Source organism: Mobula birostris, chromosome 2, assembly GCF_030028105.1.
Source record: "Mobula birostris isolate sMobBir1 chromosome 2, sMobBir1.hap1, whole genome shotgun sequence".
Classification (NCBI taxonomy): Eukaryota; Metazoa; Chordata; class Chondrichthyes; order Myliobatiformes; family Myliobatidae; genus Mobula; species Mobula birostris.
In genome coordinates this window covers 93,354,546-93,369,991 of record NC_092371.1, presented here as the reverse complement: position 1 = coordinate 93,369,991, position 15,446 = coordinate 93,354,546, and the positions used below count along the sequence as shown (strand labels likewise).

Genomic DNA, 15,446 nt, shown 5'->3' with positions numbered 1-15,446 from the left:
CAATCGGTCCATGACGTCCTTGACCCTGGCACCAGGGAGGCACACACCATTCTTAAATCTCGCCTGTTGCTGCAGAAACCCCTTTCTGTACCTCTCACTATGGAGTCCCGTACTATCACGGCTCTGCCTGACGTCTGTCTCCTTGACTTTGCTTCAGCGCCAAATTTTGACTCACAGACCTGTCAGCCCTCTCAGACTGGCAGAGTCTTCTGTCCCAACAGCGTCCAAGATGGTGAACCTGTTTTCAAGAGGTACATCCCCCGGGATCTCCTGTACTCCAAGCATCTATCCCTTCCTCATCGTCGCCCCCCTTCTCTTTTCCGATGTCTTCAGAGTAATGATCTCGCTGTAGGTCCTGTCCAGAAAACTCTCAGTTTCCCAATGAACCTGAGATCATCCAGTTGCTTCTCCAGTGCCTCAACACGGTCCTTCAGGAGCTGAATTTGGACACACTTTCCACAGTTGTAGCAGCCAGAGGCACCATCTGTGTCCCTGACCTCCCACATCATGCAAGCATCACACTGAATCAGTTTACCTGTCATTTCTTCACCACCTCTCACCCTCTCCAATGTGGCATAGTCTCCTCTTTCAGCCTCCTCGCCGAAGACTCCTGAGCCAAAGACTGGCACTTCCCTCAACAAGGCCACTCCCCTAGAGCAAACCTTGCTTATATTGACTGATAAATTGACTAATTCACTGCACTTGCCGCGCCTTTGCCGACCTTGAAGGTATGTGTTGCAGGCTGGTCGCAACTGGTTTTTTAATCTCCCGCTCCTGAAAACAACAGAAAAAAGACTCCCAAGGGCTTAACTTCTCAGCCAATCCCTGCACTCACTCCTTCACTTTGCCAACCTTGAAGGTGTATGTCCGGGTGCATCTACATGGGAGGAGGCATGTGGAATATGACACCAACATTCAGCAGTTGAATCTAAAGATCCAACCCAAGGATGACAAATTTTAAATAATCCACAGTAACTTTGTGCTGTCAATGTGGAAGATATGTAGCTGTGACTTAATTTGTCATTGATATGTTTGTTGCCCAGTAGCTTAGCCCTACTCCACACTATTTCTGACCTTTTCGCCACTTTCTAGTCTCCATCAGTAGATTTCCTTCATTTTTGAGTGTTGTGGGGTTTTCATTTTGTCGTAAAGGGGGGCTTCGATCATGCTTATGCTTATTCTGGACACCTGTCAAGTTGCTGTCATAATCCTGTTTCAGGGTTTCCAAGGTTTTGGGTTTGGAGATGGAGGATTTCAGATGTCTTTCGGGATTGGTGCATTTCCATTCGGAATTTTTGCAACAGCTTTTAATATTAATGATGGCCGTCCACCGCCAGGTACTTGGTTTAAAATTACCTTTCTCCTTATATGTAGTTACTGCATCAAACAGATCAAAATTTGTCTTTCTGATAGCTTTGTATGGATTGGTCTCCATCTACATTTGCTTTTGCACATTGCTTTGAAAATTTAGGACAGGCAGCATCTTCAGTTCCAGCTTTGAAACCAAAAATTGAAACTGTATTACAGAGTCTTGATCCAGCATTGCATTCCACTCAACACTGTTAATGGATTTTACAAAGTTTGCATGAAACAGCTAATGTCAAATGACACAAGAGTAGATAATGATGTGCTTTGTAAGGCTGAGTAGCAACCCATTTTCAGGCTGATGATTGTGACTTGCCCTTAGCTGGCCAGCAATTCATTAAATTGTGCAGCCCGTCAGGACCTTAACTGAATCTTTGAAAGAGCTAGTTAGTCTTACTCCCCTGCTCTTTCCCTGTAACACATCTAGAGTTTATATAATTTTGTCTAGAAAGTTGACATGCTACTGTCAATGTGTAAACTTGCTGCTGCAGTCTGGATTAGGGTGACCAAAGTGTTCAGGCTCATGGCCTTGTTTTCGTAATGTATGTGGTGAGGAATCCTAGGAACTGGTTGCCAGTGATCTCCTCTACTTCAATATGTGTTTCCTGTTCTCTGTGGTTTTAACTAATAGGCTGGGCTTGCTTGGTCCATTGCTCTTGTTGTTTTCTGGCTGCACTTAGGTCAGCATCCTCGAGGTCGCACTGAAAGAGTTGAAGTTTGGCCTCAGATGGTGGAACTGGCAACTGGCCAGTTTTGAAATGTTTGAGAATCAGTGACAAGCCCCATCACCTGAGGTCAAGTCTCAGTTCTTGTCGTGAGACCTGCAGGATCCCTGACCTCAGTGAGCCGCAAACAAGAAGTGATCCGGTCAAGAATGGGGCACAAGCTTAATTATTATGATCATTCTAATAAGTGTTACTAGAGTAGAAAACGAACAAGAGAAGGACCAGAGAGAACAAAGAAGAGGAAGTAGCAGTGGTGGTCATCTCATACTCAGACTAGAGGCAATAAAAATTCTAGTGATAACTATTAACCTATAAAATAGCCAGATTCAAGTGATGTGACACCGACTGAAAATGAAAAAGTTTCTATAAATATAAAGAAGCAACTGTACCATAATTGTCAGAAAATTCATCTGGAAAAAGTACATGTATGTGGTTGATTATATAAAAATACAGCCATGGGAAAGTTAAACTACAAGAAAAATAGTAATTCTATAGCCCAAACTGGAGTTCCACTCCTTGGATGATCTTGATGGCTTTTTAACAGTTTTTTGGTGCCAAAGGCCATTGGCCAGTTTTGAGAAATAGTGATAAACAGGGAAGAAGCTGTTTTTAGTCTAATAGTCCTTGTTCTTAATGTGTTTGTGTTGCTTGTCCATTGTTTTCAATGATAACGTAAACCTGTGCGGGAGGAGTTTTACAGTGAAAAGGCCGCTGCACTGGGGCAGTTCCACTCTCTCGGCCTCAGAAAACTTGGTCCAATAGTATGAAAAATCATGACCGGAGACTTCCTCGACTTTCGCTCTCCACGAAGTGTTGCAGCACCGCCTTCTTGGCAGTTGGATCTTGTATTTGATCTCATCTACCCCGTCCACTGGATCTGGCTTTGCTTGCTGGGGTAGGCATATCCCTATCTCACCAGGATTGGAGGTTCCCGGCTACATTCACCTGGTTTAGCCTGCCTGTCGAAGCAATGTACCTGGGTGTGGCCTCTGTCGCATACAACAGTTACTTTTGAGCCACAGGTGAGAGCTGGGTGGCAGTTGGGGACCAAAGGTGGACAAACTGCCCCTGGGCGGAGCACGACAAGCCCGCCACCAGAGATGACACCCCATACACCCCTTGTTCTTGTACTGCTATATCTTCGGCCTGATGGTAGGAGGTCAAAGAGTTTGTGGGGCCGATGGGAGGCAGCCCACAATGCTGAGGTCTCTGCAAATGCGGCACTTCTGATATTTGTCCTAGATGGGGGGGGGGGGATGTTGGGGGGAGAAAGACCCCAGTGATTCTCTTAGCAGTCCTCACAATGCATTGCAGGGTCTTGCAGTCAGATGCCTTACAATTCCCATACCAGACAGTGATACAGCTGGTCAGGGCACTCTTGATGATGCTCTGGTAGAATATGGTTAAAATGAGGGTGGGGACCCTTGCTCACTTTAATCACCTCAGGAAGTTGAGGCATTGCTGTGCTTTCTTGACTAAAGATGTGGTGCTGAGGGACCAGGTGAGATTATCCATGATATGCACACCAAGAAATTTGATGTTTGTGGAGAGAGTCAGGGAGGAACTGTTGACGTGCAGGAGAGAGTGGTTAGCCTCACCTTCATGAAGTCCACAAATCATCTCTTTAGTCTTGTCCATATTGAGACTCAGATTGATGTTTTCGCACCAGTCCACAAGCCGTACTAGCTCCTCGCCGACTCATTATTGTTGCCGGTGAGGCCAACACTGATGTGTCAACGGCCAACTTGATGTGGTTAGAGTTGGATCTAGCACTACAGTCACACGTTAGCAGCAGGCTGAGACCAATGCTCAGTGTGATGGAGCTAGAGACATTGCTGCCGACACGGACTGCCTGAGGTGTCTCTGTCAAGAAGTCCAAAATCCAGATACAGAGAGAGGTGTTGAGACCCCAACATGGCCAGTTGACCCACCAGCTTCTGAAGAATGGTGATGCTGAAGTGAATGAACTGCACTCTGGTGTAGCAGACACCATTCTCCAGGCAGGCAGTTGATCTCCTGGGGGTTTTCACACACAACAATGCCTAGAGTTTACTGAGAATGGTGTGAAAAACAAATAACATCCGTTGAGCGGCAGTTCTGTGGATGAAAACGCCTTGTTAACGAGGGAGGTCAGAGAAGAACGACTAGACTGGTTCAGGCTGACAGGAAGGTGACAGTAGTTCAAACGATCTCGCATTACAGCCGGGTGAGCAGAAGAGCATCTCTGAATGCACAAGATGTTGAACCTTGAAATGGATATGGGCTTCACCAACAGAAGAGTACACCAGGTTCCATTCCTGTCAGCTAAGAAAAGGAAATGGGGGCTATAGTGGGCACAGACTCAGCCAAACTGGATAGTTAAAGATTGGAAAAACATCGCCTGGTCTAATGAAACTCTTATTTCAGCTGTGACATGCAGGTGGTAGAGAATTTGTCATAAACAACAAATCCACCCTGCCTTGTGTCAGTGTTTCAGGCTGGTGCATCCAACAAAACTGCAGCAACTATGTAACGCTATCAAGTTCACATAGATCAGAATCTCGAAAGAATGTTTCCTGCAGCTTGTTAAATCCATGCTTTGATAAAATCAGCCGTTTCTAGGGGCAAAGAGGGCCCTATTCAGTACTAGAGAGATGTACCTAATAAATCAACCACTGAGTCTTCAGTACCTCCTCCCAGATGGTAGTAATGAAAAGGTGGTATGTCCTGGGTGTTGCAGATCTTATTGATGGACCCCCACCTCTATTATTAATGTACAGGAATCTGCTGCAATGAAGGGACAAATGTGGGGAATCCAGCCGGACTTTGCTCTTTATCTGACTTGCAGCTCCATTCAGCCCTTTACACTGCAGTATCAGGAGAGGAAATCAGGGCCAAGTTGTTCGGGATATGCTGCATGTCTTCAGAACCACTAGCTCACCAGCAGTCTGTGTGTACAGGACTGATCACACCCAGGCTGCTGTAGGTAGACTCAGACACTGGAAAACTAGATGTTTGTTTAGTGCTTTTTATTTTTAATGCTGTACTTGTGTAAATTGAACTTGAGCTTGCTGGTACAGACATGAGAGGATCCAACAAGTGTTGTGTGAGCAGTTCTGTCTTTGATCAGTGTAAGCAGATTAGAAGCTCCGATACCTCTAAGCTCCTGAGTTGGGCTATTCATAATGTTGGTGTCCTGCTGCTGTGCTCTTAATACGTCAACGTGCTGTAGTTATTTGATTTTAATATGTAACACATTAACCCACTGTCCTCTCATAACTTGTACAATCCCTTCCAGTGCATGACTCATTGTTTTTCTCATGTTATTATTTATCTAGTATTTATTTATTTATCTCAATATTTACGTTCTTGGCATTTAGTCCATCTGACCATCTGGCTTGGTGTGTAAGCATACCACTTCTCACAGGTTGTAAACTTGTACAGATTATGATATCAGAGAAACCACTTGTGTTGTAGATTCTTATTTCTGGTGTGTTGAAGTGACCTTACTGAATGCTTCTCGGGTATAGTCTTCTCCACTTGCTCACCCTCACTCATCTAGATGTCTTGCCTCAAGGAATCTTTTGTAGTCTTGCAACTTTTCATTGGGACAGACATAACTTTGCATCTGTTCACCTTAAATTGTCTCCATTGCGTTATTGCTGTTGCAACTCTCAAAGGAACTGTTGGATTAGACTGTTTAATTGTGATTTTATTTGGATCTTAACAATCAATTACCTGCTTGTGCTTTTATAATACTTGTATACATGTAACTATTTAGTACAGCAGTCCCCAACCGCCGGGTCGCAAAGCATGCGCTACCGGGCCGCAAGGAGGCGATATGATTTGGCGATGTGAGTCAGCTGCACCTTTCCTCATTCCCTGTCATGCCCACTGTTGAGCTTGAACGCACGTGAGGTCATTTCCCGCCCGTCATCCATGTCAACGCGGGAAAGAGATCAACTCCTCGAGCTTGCAAATGACGACGGGCTGAAAAGTATGTTTGACATAACATTTCTGCCGGCATTCTGGATCAAAGTCAAGGCTGAGTATCCTGAGATAACCACGAAAGCACTGAAAACGTTGCTTCCATTTCCAACATATCTCTGCAATGAATGCAACGAAAACTAAATTGCAGAATAGACTGGACATAAGGAACCCACTTCGAGTATCGCTGTCTCCCTTCACCCCTCAATAGGACCGTGTTGTTGCAGGAAAACAAGCCCAGGGCTCCCACTGATTCAGCAACATTGGCGTGTTGCAATGATTTTATATGTTCATATGGTGAAAATATGTGCTGTGTGTTTAATATCCAAACGTTACTTAAAATGTTATGATGCTATTGACTGATAAGTGACTTGTATAACCATATAACAATTACAGCACAGAAACAGGCCATCTCGGCCCTTCTAGTCCGTGCCGAACGCTACTCTCATCTAGTCCCACCGACCTGCACTCAGCCCATAACCCTCCATTCCTTTCCTGTCCATATACCTATCCAATTTTTCTTTAAATGATAATATCTGTTACGTACCCCGTAACTGGGTTGCCAAACCAGCAGAAATGGGCCACTTCGTTGGAGTCTGGATTACTGGAACTAAGAAAGTTTTATTAAAGAGATAAGTAACACAGTACTCTAATCGTAAGGATATAAATGCAACAGGTTAGCAATGATAAAACACACATGTACACAGAACTAGGATAATAGGAATCAATCAAGCTCTATCGCAGCCTAGGGGTAAAATGATCAGTCTCAAGTGATGCAGAGTTCAGTTCAGCTGAGTACAGTTCGCAGCAATCGCTGTTGTGCTGTTGGAGAGAGAGAGAGAGAAGGATGATATGCAAATCGAATTCAGACAGACCTCGATGTTCTCCGCAGTTAGCTTTTGGACGAGCCCTTTTTAATGTCTTCTGAGGTCACTGACTGTGACCCCTCCGTTCCGGATACGATCATTCTTCCGTGATGAACCCGGCACCCAGGCAAGGACGGACACACACACCAGGTTCCCGCCGATCGTACCTTTTCATCCTGTGTGTCTATGGTCGGTCCCGCGACCAGACCTCCAAAACTCCCACAAATTTGTGGGGGACACACCGCACTTCCAGGGTCTCGTTATCTCGTGATCTCATGGTGTCTGTCTTGCCTTAGCGAACCTGTTCCTTTTATCCCCCTGCTGGGGTATCACCTGTCCATCAAACTTCAAACTGTTTAGGTTCAAAGCAACCGGTCTGTCAATACTCAGAACTGTGTCTCTCTCGTCTCTCATTAACATTTTGCCCGCTTCTCCCTTTTGTCTCTCATATCTCTCTCATCAGCATCAATCTTCTGATAACTTAGTCTTTCGTCACACCCCTATCCTTCAAAGGATTTTTACCGGGGTAAAAATTATAGGCATGAATACATTATTAGATACACACAAATATACATGGTCATCAGCCATTTGGCTAATACAGAGAAATTTAAGTTGTCAACACCTTGACAGACAGTCAGCCATCACCTTTCCATTCCTTTTATATGTGCTATTTTAATAATCCTCTAAGACCAGGCTCCAACTTAGCAAACTTCATAGTGGCCAAAAACACTAATGAGTTGTGATCAGTGTAACTTCTCAGTGGTTTTCGTCCCGGACAAATATAACAAGGATCATCCCCGACAAACCTAGCATTCTTTGGCAAGAGCTTGGTAAGAGGGAGGGCAAAATCCGCAAAGTTTTTGCAAAGCTTCCAACAGTACCCCACCATCCCCAAGAACCTTCTCAGGGCTCCCTTGTCTGTCGGGGTGGGGACTTCAGAGATAGCCCGCACCTTAGCCTGCATCAGTGCCAGCTGCCCCTGTCTTACCACAAATCCCAGATAAGTGATCTTTCCGTGGCCGAATTTACTTTTTGCGAGGTTCACTGTCAGGCTGGCTTCAGACAGCTTTTTAAACAGCTCCTCCCACGTGTCACTCCAGACCACTAACTCGCCAATATATGCTTCAGCGTTCTTTAGCCCTTTTGTCACTGAATTAATCATCCTGTAGGGGTGATGCTCACTAGGCTGACCTGATGTGACAACAACACCATGTCCCAGCTCTTTGCATCGCCTCGGGACATCCGGACATACGTGTGCGTGCCATGTAATTGACTTACCGGCAGCTCGCTTTGTTCGGGGATTAAGTGAGAGAACTCATCAGCAAAGTTGGCCAACACAATAGAGTTCTCCCATCTGGTCGGCACCACACTTATCTTTTCAAAATGGGTCTTCCCCTTATCAGGTGGCACCCTAGCCTCATTAATTTTCGTGATAACACCGACTAGGTTTGTTCGCCTATCGTGGCAAGCTGTTAGCATATCAATAGCCTGTAATTGTGTTAGCTCACGTCTACAGTAGTCAATAGCATCCTTCCTCCTGTGCGGCCAGTAAAACTCTTTCATGATTCTACTGACTGTTTTCCTCACCCCAAAATGTTCACCGAGGGGTAACTTGTGGGCTGGGTTAAGAATCTTATCCCCATAAATTTTTGGCACCACCCCCCATTCCTCATCTGCGAGCACGGTACTTGGTCTCCATTTCCTCCTTAGTACTCCCTCCTTCACATAACAGCCCACTGGCTCCCTTTTTAATTCTGCTTCAGAGAGAGCTGTCTCCGTCAAAACCATCAGCTCCTCGTCTCGCTCCTGTGTCTGTACAAATTCCTTCCTTGCTAATGATAAGTCTACCTTAACTTCCGTTTCATTTCCTCCCATTTTACTGTGCTCCTTCTTTTCACTTTCTAACCCCTCCTGGTACAAGGCTGGTAAAAACGTCTCTGCTAAATCTACATTCGCTTCGGCAGCCTTTCTGGGCATGCGCCGAGTCACTGCACAAACGGGATAAACCTGTGAGTCCATGGGCGGGGTCTCAATGCTGGCAGTCTGGCTTGTCAATCTTACTGCTGGGTACACCTCTCCACCGGCGAGGTCATTACCGAGTAAGACCTCCACGTCTTCCATCGGTAGTTCGGGCCTCACCCCGATCGTGACCAGTTCAGAGACCAAGTCGCTTTTTAGGTGTATCTGGTGCGAAGGTACTGCTTCAGTCCCTTTCCCAATGCCTTTTATCACCCTGACCTCCCCAGTCTGGGTCTCTGAACTAAAGTCTAATACACTGTTTAATATCAATGACTGCCAAGCTCCAGTGTCTCTCCAGATCCGTACTGGAACTGAGTTTAACCCCTCCTTCACCGACACCAATCCGGCCGAGATAAACCTCTCACGCCTTCCTGAACTTTCAGACCTCTTCTCCCCTAGCGGTTTGTTTACCAGCTCAATACAGCCAGTCGGAACCGTCGTTTTTCCTTTCCCTGACTCCTCCTTTGGGGCGAAACACCTGGACGCAAAGTGACCGGCTTTCCCACAATGATAGCATACGACCCCAGGAGACTTCCTACCAAACTGCTTCCTGTCTACCTTATCCCTCTCACTGGTCCCCGGCTTACTTTCTGGCTTTTCTGGCGGACTCTCTCCGCCGTCCTGACTACCCTTCTGGTAGCCTTTACTCGGGGTAAACTTTGTTTAAAGTGTCAACGCGTGCTCATCCGCTAACTTAGCAGTTGCAGCTAAGGTGTCTGCCTCTTTCTCATCTAGGTAGGGTCTCATACCTTCAGGGACACAACCTTTAAACTGCTCAATCAGGATTAGCTGTAGCAGTCTGTCATAATCCCCATTAACCTCTCTCGAGGCGCACCAACGCTCACAATATATCTGCATCTCATGGGCAAACTCTGCCAGTATGCCTCCGGGACCAACTCATAAATCCTGAGTATGGCCTCTTTCACCACATCATACCTCTGGGCATCTTCTGCGGACAAGGCCGAGTAAGCTTGTTGGGCTTTTCCTTTAAGTACACTCTGAAGCAAAACAGCCCACTTATCCCTCGGCCAGTCCTGTCTTGCAGCAACTTTTTCAAAATGGAGGAAGTACCGATCAACATCGGTCTCCTCAAATGAGGGAACCAGCCTAACCTCCTGGGTCACCCTGAACCCTCCACCTTGGTTCGGCATGGGCCCCTGCACTACCGTCATCTTTAACTTCTCCAGCTCAAATTCCCTTTTCCTCTGTTTCTCTCTCGCTTCTCGTTCCAACTGCCTGTCCTTCTCTTCTCGCTCCAGCTGTTTTACCCGGAACTTGTGCTCGAGTCTCAATTTTTCAATCTGCAGCTGTACTGTGTCTCCACCAGGTTTTCCAATAGATACCACCTCCAGCTCCCCTTGGGGAAACACACCTTTAGATACATAATGTTCAATGATAGCTCTGTGCATCTCCGCTCTCTTCATTGTCGACTTCCCCTTAAAAAGACTCAACTGTTTGGCCACAGCTGCCAATTCTGATTTCCTGGCATCCTCCAATGCCTCCAAGGTCGGCGCCTTTAGAAATTCCTCAATCTCATTTTCTGCTGTTTGCCTTTTCTTTCTTTCGGGAATTTTAACCCAATCAATTTACTCCGTCCCAAATTTAGCATTCAAAATCGCGGATGAGAACCCCACTTATGTTACGTACCCCGTAACTAGGTTGCCAAACCAGCAGAAATGGACCACTTAGTTGGAGTCTGGATGACTGGAACTAAGAAAGTTTTATTAAAGAAATAAGTAACACAGTACTCTAATCATAAGGATATAAATGCAACAGGTTAGCAATGATAAAACACACATGTACACAGAACTAGGATAATAGCAATCAATCAAGCTCTATCGCAGTCTAGGGGTAAAATGATCAGTCTCAAGTGACGCAGAGTTCAGTTCAGCTGAGTACAGTTCGCAGCAATCACTGTTGTGCCGTTGGAGAGAGAGAGCGAGAGAAGGATGATATGCAAATCGAATTCAGACAGACCTTGATGTTCTCCGCAGTTAGCTTTTGGGCGAGCTCTTTTTAATGTCTTCTGAGGTCACCGACTGTGACCCCTCCGTTCCGGATACAATCATTCTTCCGTGGTGAACCCGGCACCCAGGCAAGGGCGGACACACACACCAGGTTCCCGCCGATCGTACCTTTTCACCCTGTGCGTCTATGGTCGGTCCCGCGACCAGACCTCCAAAACTCCCACCAACTTGTGGGGGGCACACCACACTTCCAGGGTCTCGTTATCTCGTGATCTCGTGGTGTCTGTCTTGCCTTAGCGAACCTGCTCCTTTTATCCCCCTGCTGGGGTATCGCCTGTCCATCAAACTTCAAACAGTTCAGGTTCAAAGCAACTGGCCTGTCAATACTCGGAACTGTGTCTCTCTTGTCTCTCATTAACATTTTGCCCGCTTCTCCCTTCTGTCTCTCTTATCTCTCTCATCAGCATCAATCTTCTGATTACTTGGTCTTTCGTCACATATCGAACCTGCCTATACCACTTCTACTGGAAGTTCATTCAACACGTACTTCAAGCTCCCCTGTCCTCCCCTGATAATTGACTTATCACTATATTCATGCGAGGAAAATATGCGCTGTGTGTTTAATATTAAATTCGTTAGATAAACCCTTTTAGAAACGAAATTGAGTGTATTAGCCACTTATCACCTGTATTCCGGTCATAATCAACACCCCCCCCCCCCAAACAGAATCGCCAAAAACGATATGTAGAAAAAAATCGGCATGTACACGCATGCGCAAGTCACGCATGCGTACACAGGTGCCTGCGCAAGGCTTCATGGTCATGGTAGTCTTTCTCGGGGTAAACACAACGTATTTGACTGCTACTCTTGTCCGTTGGCAACCCTACGCCCCCCCCCCCCCCGGGTCGGCTGGTCCACAGTGCGAAAAAGGTTGGGGACCCCTGATTTAGTATATTTCCTAGTGGTCACAGTATGTATATTCAATTGTTCAGTGTGTTCCCTAGTGGTTACATTTGTATGATTCTGGAAGTTTATGGCATTATTTGAATAGGGGCCATCGACTGGTTAATCCTTATCTTCAAATTTGAATGGAATGTTTTTTATTTCTGTGGTATAAAAAGGGTCAACCACGAGGCTCCTCCATGTTTTGTTTCTTCTCTCCCTTCACTTGCTAGTCTTTGCTCTTGTTACTGTCTGTTTTCAATTTTCTTTGTTCTATTAACACTTAATAAAATGATGTGCAGAAGCAAGTTTGCCCTCTTTCTTGACTTCTGAAAGAACATTGAATTACGAACATCAGAATCAACAGAATCTAACATCATCCGATTTGCAGACATACTGTACAAGTTGTCATGAATACAGGTCGTTTGTGAGGATTGTCCTTGAAACTGCTTTATCTTCAGTTTTCTACTTTTCTACGGGCTAAGCTCACCACAGCACAGCGTGCCTCTATCTTTGACTCTTTGTGATGTGTCTTGCAACTGTGTTACCTCAGACGGGCACTTTGGAACTCCATCAAAGCCTCACACTTCCAAAGAGTGAATTGAGGTTTTTGTTTTAAAAAAGGATCAACTTTATTCATCCTATACGTTTACAGGTATTAGGAATTTCTGGTGTGTTGGCACAACATGCAACAAAAACAACAACATTAAACATTTATAAGAATAAAAAATTATATAAAAATAAACTTGGAGGTTAATGTATACATATGCATAAATACATAAATACCAGCATGTATTTACAATGTAAACAGCATGATAAAAAGTGGTTTAAAGTCTTTACAGTGCATTGACTGGTAATAGAGAGGGGTGGGGTGGTGGCTAACTATGCACTGAAATCTATTAATAATCTGTAGTTATTGTGTATTTGTATATTGAGAAATGTTGCACGACTCTATCATTAATGGTCTCCATCTCTGGATTCTAAGTGTTTTTCTTCTCTCTCACCCCACAGCAGTCCCTGGAACACCCCAACATGTGGATGAACAGTTCTTATCTCGCCTTTTCCTCTTCGTGGCTCTTGTGATAATGTTTTGGCTCCTCATTGCCTGAGGACAAACCGTAATCTTTAACACGAGTCCCATGCGTGATCTGAAATGTGGGCAATGAACAGGATTGTCTGTTTTTCTACCTTTGGATACGTATTAGGGGCAAAAATTATATCAAATAGAAACTAAAATCAGCTTCTAATGGGATGGGTTTTGATCGACTGTGAATGAGTTTAAAAGGCTCCTTTTCTCGGGCTGTAATTTTGTCACAGTGTCTGTTTCAGTGAGGTTGAGTGGTGTGCCCACTCACCGGACACAAAGTTTGTGGTGGTCTATATCACTGCTGCACTATCATTGTGCAAAAGGCCAAAGAAGCTGTTTGGTAATAGAAGAAATAGCCTTTGAGTGAAAGAGCCCGGAGATTTAAGCAGCATGTATCAGACAGCTTGGTTGCTTAAATCATCTGATGAAGACGAGTGTCTCAACTCCTCGACTTGAGCAGCAGTGCAAACCAGTGCTGAGAACCCATCTGCTGCTCAATGGAATAGAAAATTTCCTACAATACTATTCAAAGAAAGACTAAGAAATCTGTGAGAAACATTACTCAGCTATGTATTGATCATTGTGGGATCTCACAGGACCTGAACTGACTGGCACTTTTCCCTACATCATATTGACTATAGTTCAAAACAACTTCTTGGTTGTGAAGATTTTTGTAAATTGAGGGTGGTAATAATTGTAATTTCTTTGTTTTGCCTGCTTTTAATTTCAGATGTCATGTTATACAGTGACAAGGGGGACTTGTCTTTCATCTGCACACTTCCTGGTCACTCAGTAATGGTCTACCCTTGTTCTACCCATCCCTGCTGGGACACTAATATTGAGAGATATTTCTCAGTGACCAATTACCTACTCCGGTGACTGTAATAATGGATTTCCCTTTAGCAAAGCTGTTCATCAGCACTTTTTATTAATTACTCATGGGACCTGCACCTCAATAGCAATTACCTGCCCCTTGAGCCATTTCAGAAGACTAAGTCTTGACCACTTTAGTGAGTCTAGAATTGTAGGTAAGGCAAAACAGCAAACATCTTTGGACTCTCCCTGTAACATGAGGAGCCAGGGTTCAACCTGTTCTGAGACCCTGAGAAGACCCTCAGTGAGAGTTGTTTAAAGGGACAGGTTAAGGCCAGGGTGGCAGTCACTGATCAGAGGCCCCACTATAGTTCAGTCCTGGACATAACAAGCTGAAGAATGAAGTGGGCTGTATGGTATTTGGGCAGCCCTGCAACCAGATAGAAGGAATGAGTTACTGATGGATGAAGACCAGGTTACTGGATTGTGGGAAAGCTCTAGGGTTCTGTCCTATGGCTCAGCTAGTTAGTGGAGCTACTGGAAGTGATTGGGAATGCCTGTGCCTTGCCAGATTGACACTGTTGGGAGAGAATAACACCTTTACACGAAAACAAGTGGCTATTAGATGTATCAAAATGTATTTTTAATTTAATATTGTATTTCTGGCTTTGTATCAGATGTCAAATAAATACAGAACATAAATTAATTGATGACTTAGTATAGATTCTTTGTCCTGATTAATGGAAATATTAAAACATAATTTTATTGAAAACGTTATCAGTGGCAAGTAAACGGTGGGGCTGGGCTAAATTCTGCAGTTTGCTTCAAGTACTTGCACTACTTGGTTCCCTCGAGGCAGAACATATTACATTCAAGCTCCAACGCACAATCTGATGCGGCAGGTAGTGCTACTGCTTTGTAACTCCAAAGTCCCAGTCCTGACCCCTGCAAAATTCACACATTCTTCCCCCAACCTTGTGGGGTCCACCATCCCCCAATTTCCTCCCATGTCTCAAAGTTGTGTGAGTTGCTAGGTTAATTGGCCACTGTAGACAACCCCTAGTGTGTGGCAAAATCTTGGAGCACATGATGAGAATTAAATGGGATTAGTGTTGGACTGGTGTAAGGGTTGGTGTGAACCCATGACAATTCAGGCTGGCCCTTCAGGAGCAGAGAATATCTGTGAGAAAGTGCTGATTTTTGGATAAAGTTAATTTAAGCCCTGACCATGGGGCTGAAAGTTTTGCAACAATGGCAACTATTGTAGGTGACGTTTAACTCCATAACTTTGTGTTGAGCTGATAGCTACAGGGAGGGTGATGAGGTCCTGCAAAGTGAGTTCAGGGAGTTAGGTTCTAAGTTAAAGGACAGGACCTCTAGGGCTGTGATCTCAGAATTGCTACCCATGCCATGTGTTAGTGAGGCCAGAAATGGGAAGATCATAACAGTTTAACTCATGGCTAAGGAGATGGTGCAGGAGGGAGGGCTTCAGGTTTTTGGATCATTGGGCTCTTCCAGGGAAGGTGGGATTTGTAGAAGGGATGGTTTACAACTGAATTGGAGGGGGACTAATATCCTTGTGGGAAGGTTTGCTAGTGTTGCACAGGGATGGAAACCAGAGTATCAGAGCAAATGGTGGAGTGATTGTGGGGAAGATGTTGTTACGACTACATACAAACTCAGGAAGAAAGGTTGA

At 44.9% G+C, this 15,446-nt stretch overlaps 1 protein-coding gene across 1 annotated transcript in view; it reads left to right on the top strand.

Moving 5' to 3' along the window:
* The window catches only part of rnf185 (ring finger protein 185), a 43,248-nt gene extending 28,795 nt beyond the window's left edge, over positions 1 to 14,453 (top strand). Inside the window, exons 5-6 of the mRNA XM_072245165.1 lie at positions 1,220 to 1,337; positions 12,862 to 14,453. Of these exons, the coding sequence (XP_072101266.1) occupies positions 1,220 to 1,337; positions 12,862 to 12,959 (216 nt within the window). The 3' untranslated portion in view covers positions 12,960 to 14,453. The remainder of the gene's footprint in view (positions 1 to 1,219; positions 1,338 to 12,861) is intronic.
* The last annotated feature ends 993 nt before the right edge of the window (positions 14,454 to 15,446 follow it).